General features: G+C 52.1%; 2 protein-coding genes across 2 annotated transcripts in view; both read left to right on the forward strand.

Annotated features, from left to right (window-relative positions):
• Positions 1-3,980, forward strand: part of LOC121194428 (trichohyalin-like) — an 8,827-nt gene extending 4,847 nt beyond the window's left edge. The window contains exons 11-18 of the mRNA XM_041057308.1: positions 1-973; positions 1,066-1,191; positions 1,294-1,914; positions 2,177-2,329; positions 2,474-2,626; positions 3,004-3,060; positions 3,153-3,215; positions 3,292-3,980. The exon at positions 1-973 is cut by the window's left edge and continues 1,726 nt beyond it. Of these exons, the coding sequence (XP_040913242.1) occupies positions 1-973; positions 1,066-1,191; positions 1,294-1,914; positions 2,177-2,329; positions 2,474-2,626; positions 3,004-3,060; positions 3,153-3,215; positions 3,292-3,519 (2,374 nt within the window). The 3' untranslated portion in view covers positions 3,520-3,980. The remainder of the gene's footprint in view (positions 974-1,065; positions 1,192-1,293; positions 1,915-2,176; positions 2,330-2,473; positions 2,627-3,003; positions 3,061-3,152; positions 3,216-3,291) is intronic.
• A 2,095-nt stretch (positions 3,981-6,075) lies between these two features.
• LOC121194079 (trace amine-associated receptor 13c-like) lies at positions 6,076-7,253 on the forward strand. Its single transcript, XM_041056660.1, has 2 exons — positions 6,076-6,239; positions 6,443-7,253. The coding sequence occupies exons 1-2, from the start codon at positions 6,076-6,078 to the stop codon at positions 7,251-7,253; spliced, it is 975 nt and encodes a 324-aa protein (XP_040912594.1).
• The last annotated feature ends 228 nt before the right edge of the window (positions 7,254-7,481 follow it).

The following is a 7,481-nucleotide window of genomic DNA, read 5'->3' on the forward strand; positions in this document are numbered from 1 at the left end:
GAGGGTGAGGGAGGAGAAGAGGAGGCTGGAGGATAAGCTGAGAGAGAGGGAGAAAGAAATGGAGAGACAGAGGGAGGTGCTGAGGAGTAAAGAGGAGGAGAGTAGGAGGCTAGCAGATGAACTGAAGAATTCCAAAGAACAGCGAGGGAGATTAATAGATACTGAGAGAGAGCAGCGCCTCCTCGAGGAGGAGAGAGGGAGGTCTGTGGTGAGAGTGCTGGAGGAGGAGAAGGCAGGACTGTTGGTGGAGCTGACGAGGAGAGAGAGGGAGGTGGTAACTCTGAGAGAGGAGGTACAGAGGGACATGGAGAGGGCACAGGAGGAGCTGAGGAGGGGCAGAGAGGAGGTGTCTGTACTTAGAGATGAAATAACAAGGGAACACAGGGAGAAGGAGGAGACACAGGAGAACCTGAGGAGGACTGAGAAGGAGGTGGCAGCTCTCAGCGAAGCAGTGAAAATGGAACAAAGGGAGAAGGAGCAGATACAGCAGGAGATGACAGTCCTCAAGGGGGAGCTCCAGAAGGAGCAAAGGAGGAGGGAGGAGACCCATGAGAAGTGGAGGCAGGGGGAGGAACTAAGGAGGAGTGAGAGGGAGGTGTCTGCACTTAGAGAGGAGATACAAGAGGAACAAAGAAAGAAGAAGGATGTGCAGCAGGAGCTCATGAAGAAGAGTGAAGAAGTGACTGCTCTCAGAGAGGAGGTGCAGAGGGAGTGGAGCCAGAGGGAGGAGGCACAGGAGGAGCTGAGGAGGACCAAGAATGAGTTGACAGTCATCGCGGAGGAGACGCACAAGGAACAAAGGGAGAAGGAGCAAACTCAGGAGATGCTGCTGAAGACACAGAAGGAGGTGATAGCTCTGGGACAGGAGGCGCAGACGGAGCGGAGGAGGAGGGAGGAGGTGCAGGAGGAGCTGAGAGGAGCGCAGCAGAGCGTGGAGGTGATGGCGGTGAACCTGAGCTCCCTGCAGAGTCAGGTACAGTCACACCTGAATGTTCAGTCCAGGCCGTAAGTATGTGGACGCTTCCACATTCAGTTAAAATCATGATCCTGCGTCGTCTGTCTCAGGTGTCTGATCTCAGTCAGAGCAGGGAGCGAGCGAGGCAGGAGGTGAAGGAGGAGGAGAAGCAGCAGATGAAGGAGGGGCTGAGGGCTGCGCTGGAGGAGATGGCCACGCTGAAACTCCTCCTGCAGGTACAGCGCCTCCTGCTGGACTCCGACACTGTTCCTTTGTTAGATTTCTGTGTGGTGTCCGTTTGAAACGCCGCAGTCTGATCCCGCTCTTTATGTGTCCAGGAGAGCCATGCAGAGGGGGAGCGTCTGAGGAGCGCCCTGAAGGAGGAGAAGAAGGGGGAGAGGATCAGAGAGGAGAACCTGAGGACTGTCAGGGAGGAGGTGTGGGAGAAGGAAAGAGGAGAGGTGGAGGAGCTGAGAGCAAGAGCCAAGGCCCTAGAGAGGAGGAGGAGGGAGGTGATGGAGGATCTTGAGGAGGCTCGACGAGCTAATGAGAAGGCAGAGGAGGAGAGGAGGGAGGTGGAGGAGCGGTGGAAGAGCAGAGTGGGAAAGATGGAGGAGGACCAGGAGCTGAAGCTGAAGGCTCTGCGGAGACAAATCCAGATGCTGAAGGAGAGACTGGAGGAGGTAGAGCAGGAGTGGAGGTTCAGGGTGGAGGAGAGAGAGAGGGAGGTGAAGGAGGCAAGGATGGAGTCGCAGGAGAGCCGGGCTGAGCTGAGCCAGGTCAGAGCCACGGCGGCCATGTTGGAGGAGCAGAAAGCACAGATCTCCTCACTGGCTGCTGAGAGAGCAAGGGAAGCTGAGAGACTGAGAGAGAGGGAGGAGGAGGTGGAGGAGAGAGAGGAGACGGACAAATGGAGGGGGAGGAGGACGAGAAGGAGGAAAGACCAAGAGACAGAAGAGGTGAGCATTTTCCAGAAAACACATTGTGCAGCGAAGAGACATCTGATGTTAACAGTTAATGATTTATCATTTCCTGAGGAGCGGGAGGAGGAGCAGGAGGAGGAGCAGGAGGAGGAGCAGGAGGAGGTCAGGAGGCTGCTGAGGCAGAGAGAAGCTGAGGTAAAAAAAAAAAAAAACGTTTTAGTTTGTGTTTCTGTTCGCTCCTCGTGGCTCCAGCATCTGGCTGCTTGTTCTTTTGATTCTACTGATCGTTGTTGTCCAGGTGTACCGTCTGACTCAGAGGACAGAGGAGCTGGAGGAGGACAGGGATCGAGTCCGCTCGGCTCTGGAGCGAACCGAGGCGGTTATGATTGGCTACAGGGAGAGAGCCCACAAACAGGCGCAGAGCCCGGGGGCAGGGTTTAACCTAGACGAGGTCAGTGCGTCTCTGATTGGTTGATAAGTCGGTCGGTTTAGTTTGACTCGCACAAGGATATCTGAGTGAGTGTGTGTGTGTGTGTGTGTGTGTGTGTCTGTCTGTCTGTCTGTCTGTCTGTCTGTCTGTCTGTCTGTCTGTCATCAGGGTGTGGGGGACAGACTGGTGGTCCTGCAGCGTCTGGTGGCTGAACTGGAGCTGGAACAGAAACGTCTCAACAAGAAGAACTGTCATCTGGAAACTCAGAAAGACAAGCTGAAGAAAGACAGAAACACACTGAGAGACACTCTGAGACAGGTACACACACAGACACTGAGACAGGTACACACGCTGAGAGACACTCTGAGACAGGTACACACACACTGAGAGACACTCTGAGACAGGTACACACACTGAGACACACTGAGACAGGTACACACACTGAGACACACTCTGAGACAGGTACACACACTGAGACAGGTACACACGCTGAGAGACACACTGAGACAGGTACACACACACTGAGAGACACTCTGAGACAGGTACACACACACTGAGAGACACTCTGAGACAGGTACACACACACTGAGAGACACTCTGAGACAGATACACACACACTGAGAGACACTCTGAGACAGGTACACACACTGGGACAGGTACAGGAGTCATTGTGTGTTTGATGTTGTGTGTTTCAGGTGGAGGAGGAGCGTTCGAGGCTCAGGCAGCAGCTGATTGACAGCTGCAGACCTCAGGTGAGACACAGTCCCTGGGTCAGTGTGCAGGTTTAAGTCCCCACCAGGATATAAAAACCAGCCCACAGGTATGTCTGTGTTTGTTTGTTCAGGAGTCTACGGACACCACAGAAGAAGAGCGCCTGAGGAGCCAAGTGAGGGAGCTGGAGGACCAGGTGAGAGCAGCGCAGAAGAAGAGTTTCAGGTGTTTTATCAGGTGGATGCTGATGTCGCCATGTCCCCTCCCCACAGGTGAGTCAGCTCCGTCTCTCATTGGCTGTGGATCAGCAGCAGAGGGCGGAGTTTATCCAGCAGTCCTCCAGAAACAGCCAGTGGCTGCTGTCTCTGAGACACGACCTCAGTGATTCGCTGGCCACTGTCACACGCCGTCCGATCCCATCCGTCCTTGAGTCTGAGACACAGCGACTGGACCGCAGCCTGAGGGAGGAGGAGCTTAAGATGTCCCTCAGCCAATCATAACGCCTGAAAAATAAAAACTCTTGACCGAAGCTTCTGACCAAAAACTTTAAACCTACACACGCTCAAAGACAATCTGCTGTCGCGTTGCTATGGAAACAGTTGTTTTTTTTTAAAGGACATTAAACCGTATAAAGTTTAGAGCTGTCCGATTGGCTGTTTGCACCGGTCGTCCTCTCTGTTCGGCCTGACCTCCCTCAGACGTGACGTTTGTTCTGTGAACAGACAGACCAGTTAACTGTGGAACGTCAGAACCAGTCAGGCCAGTTATTTATGTCATGTACCAGTTTACTGGGTTGTTCGTTTTGTGTTTATATTTTAATTCTGTTTCCTTTTGTCAGTTTGAATAATAAGTCAAACCCCCAACCCATGGCACACTACATTTCCCATGATTCTTCAGTCTGAGCTGTGAGTCTGAAGGTCAGAGGTCAACTGTTTGTGTAAAGTTCATTAAAGTTTTTACAACGCGTAGTTTTTGTGTTTGTTTGGACTGTAGTAACGTCTGCAGCCTGCAGGGGGCACTGCAGGCATGTTACAGTGTGGAGACCCCCGTCCTCCAAAAATGGCTGATTACACCTGATACACCTGACACCTGATCTAATAATAATAATAATGCATTGTATTTCTTGGTGATGGAATAAGGACGGTGAGGATGCAGTGATCATGTCTCTGCATGTCTTGAGTTCCAGAGTTGGGGAGCAGAGCGGCTGTCCCGTGGTGGACAGACGGGCAGATGAGGCGGAGGAGGACCGGAGTGTGCGCAAAGGTGTGTACGCAGGAAGGAGTTCACAGAGGTATGGAGGAGCAAGGGTATGTAGAACTATGAAAGTGAGGAGCAGGATCAATATGGAAGTGGATTTGGAGCCAGTGGAGCTGTTTAAGGAGACGGGTGATGTTCTGGAGATGATTTGAGAGGCTGAGTCCCGAACCAGCTGAAGTTTGTGGAGGGATTTGGGAAGGAAACCTGTCAGATTTGGACAGTGGGCTTTTGGTGCCTGTGAAATTCCATTTTATTGCAGTGAAGTTTGAGGAAGTTGTGAGAGAACCAGGCTTTGATTTCCTGTAAAACAATCGAGGAGGGAAGGAGGAGGAAGTGCAGTGGTGGGCTTAGAGGAGACGTAGAGCTGGGTGTCATCTCCTAGACACAGTGCGTAACGGTGAACGTGAATTCTGTGTTTCCTGAAGATACAAAGTTATCTGAGAAGTATCGAAGGCCGCTGTCGGGTCGAGGTGGTTGAGGATGGAAAGAAGTCCGGAGTCTGCTGCCATCAGAAGGTCACAGGTGATCTGAACCAGAGCTGTCTCTGTGCTGTGAAGGGGACGAGAACCAGACTGAAACTGGTCATAGAGGTTATTGAACAGCTGGACGCCTTCGGTCAGTCCAACCAGGACGGGAGATGCTAGCAACAGGTGAGCTGACGGATCAGAGCTTGTACCTGTAACACCTGAGATCATGTACGAATATTCCAGTGCTGTGCTGACCCCGGCCTCCGACCCCGGGCTCCACAACAAACCCCTCACAAATAGCATAAAGACGCACTGTTGTTGTTTGTTTGATGTGTAGCTGTCCTCCGGGTGCTGACGACTGCAACCTTTCACACCTGCTCACCTCGGTGTCACATGAGGACGCGACTGTAATCAGAGGTGTGAACAGCTAACGAGCTTCGGCGTAAACACATGACGCAACCAGGTCATTAGAGACGAGTCGTTCATCGAGGTGTCCTCACCCCTCAGCGCATGATGCAATCGTTGCCTAAAGGCTCAGTTCACCCAAATCACACACAGAGAACATTTCTCTGTTATGAATTAATAAAATTTTCAGTTTCTAAAAAAAACAAACAGTTCTGTAGTTTAAGAGTAAATAAAATCCATATCTTCACAAACGTCTGTGTCCAACATGTCACGCTGCAGAATGAGCCTGAACTGGAGAAACTGTTTTTGTTAGTAAGTTGTGTAGTAACAACTCTCAGAGAACCCAGAGGCCTGAGCTCAGCCTGAACTCAGTCAGAGCTCAGTCTGAGCTCAGTCAGAACTCAGTCAGAACTCAGTCAGAACTCAGTCTGAGCTCAGTCAGAACTCAGTCAGAACTCAGTCTGAGCTCAGTCTGACACACCGAGACGCTTCAGCGTCCACACACGAGACGCTTTAACGTCCACACACCAAGACACTTTAACGTCCACACACTGAGACGCTTTAACGTTGATACAGAGAAGCTTTAACGTCCACACAAAGAGACGCTTTAACGTCCACACACAGAGAAGCTTTAACGTTGACATTGAGACGTTTTAATATTGACACACCGAGACGCTTAAATGTCCACACACAGAGAAGGAGTTTTAATAAATGTCATTTCTATTCTGGACGGACATGGAGAGACAAAGACGAACGGTTCAGCGTGGACTTAGACACAGTACAGGTAGAGATGAACAAAGTTTGGCAGATGAGGAGATTGATTGGTGGAGTGAGGGAGGAGGGTTTGTGTCCAGCAGAGGGAGAGGAGATAAACGAGCTGTGGGACAGACACAGGTTCATTCGGCTGTCACAGCTTCTCCTCTCACAATGGACGGAGCTGAACTCTGCTTCCCGCACCTCCTCAACGCCTCCTGCAGGAGGTCGGAGCCTCTTCGTGCCGAGGCTGTGCTCATGTACTTCCTGCTGTTGTCCGTCTGCGCGCTCACCGCTGTCCTCAACCTGCTCGTCATCATCTCCATTTCCCACTTCAGGTAGACACCAAGCTCTCAGTCACATTTACTGTGAGACAGTGTTGAGGTTCGCAGGGAGGACAGGGTCTGCTGAAACCACCTGAGCTTGTGTTGTGTTGTCGTGTGTCCATGTGCCACAGACCTCAGGTACTCACAGAGACGTGACCTGAGCCTTTGACGCTCTGTGCCTTCCTGATAACGCTGTGCATGTCTCGTGTTTGCAGGCAGCTCCACTCCCCCGCCAACCTCCTGCTCCTCTCTCTGGCGGTCTCGGACTTCTTCGTGGGCCTCCTGGTGAATCCCATCGAAATCCTCATGACGTGGACCTGCTGGGTCCTGGGTGACCTCATGTGTGCTCTGTATTATTTACTGCCTCTCACCCTTATTGCCGCCTCTGTGGGAAGCATGGTCCTCATATCAATGGACCGCTACGTGGCGATTTGTGACCCCCTGCGTTACTCCACCAGAGTCACGGGTAAAGTTGTTACCGTGGGTATTTCTGTGTGTTGGACCTGTTCTGTCCTCTACAGCATTTTCCTTGTATACGATCACCTGAAAGAACCGGGCCGGTATAATTCCTGCTACGGAGAGTGTGTGGTGAACGTTGCCGGAGACGTGGACCTTGTCTTTGCCTTTATCATTCCCATTACAGTCATCCTGGCTCTGTCCATGAGAGTGTTTGTGGTGGCGGTGACGCAGGCTCGTGCCATGCGCTCGCTCGTCACCGCCGTCGCAGTCCAGTGTCCGATGACCCTGACGGCAAAGAAGTCTGAGCTGAAAGCCGCCAGGACTCTGGGTGTGATCGTGGCTGTGTTTCTGATTTGCTATTGTCCGTACTACTGCCTGAACCTCACAGGCGGAAACATCTTGATCGGTTCTTCCACCGAGGCCTTCATGAGCTTCCTGATGTATTTTAACTCCTGCCTGAACCCGGTCGTCTACACCTTCTGCTACCCCTGGTTCAGGAAAGCCGTGAAACACATCGTCACCCTTCAGATCCTGCAGCCCGGCTCCTGTGAGGCCAACATCCTGTAGAGCGGCGGCTCCTCGCCTCCCTCTGTCACAGCGTCACACCTGCACTGACTCACTTTTCTCTCCGCTTATTTTCAGAAACTAGTTGCTGTGTTGAACTTGTTGCAGCTGTAGCGCGTTTGTCTCATTTAAAGCCCGAGTCTCGGTGACAACACGGACAGACTGTGAGGGACTGAACCTGTGACCGTGTCCACCAGCTCGCACGTGAATTCAGTGTAGCGTCAGTTTCTG

Source organism: Toxotes jaculatrix, chromosome 15 (assembly GCF_017976425.1).
Source record: "Toxotes jaculatrix isolate fToxJac2 chromosome 15, fToxJac2.pri, whole genome shotgun sequence".
Taxonomy (NCBI): domain Eukaryota; kingdom Metazoa; phylum Chordata; class Actinopteri; family Toxotidae; genus Toxotes; species Toxotes jaculatrix.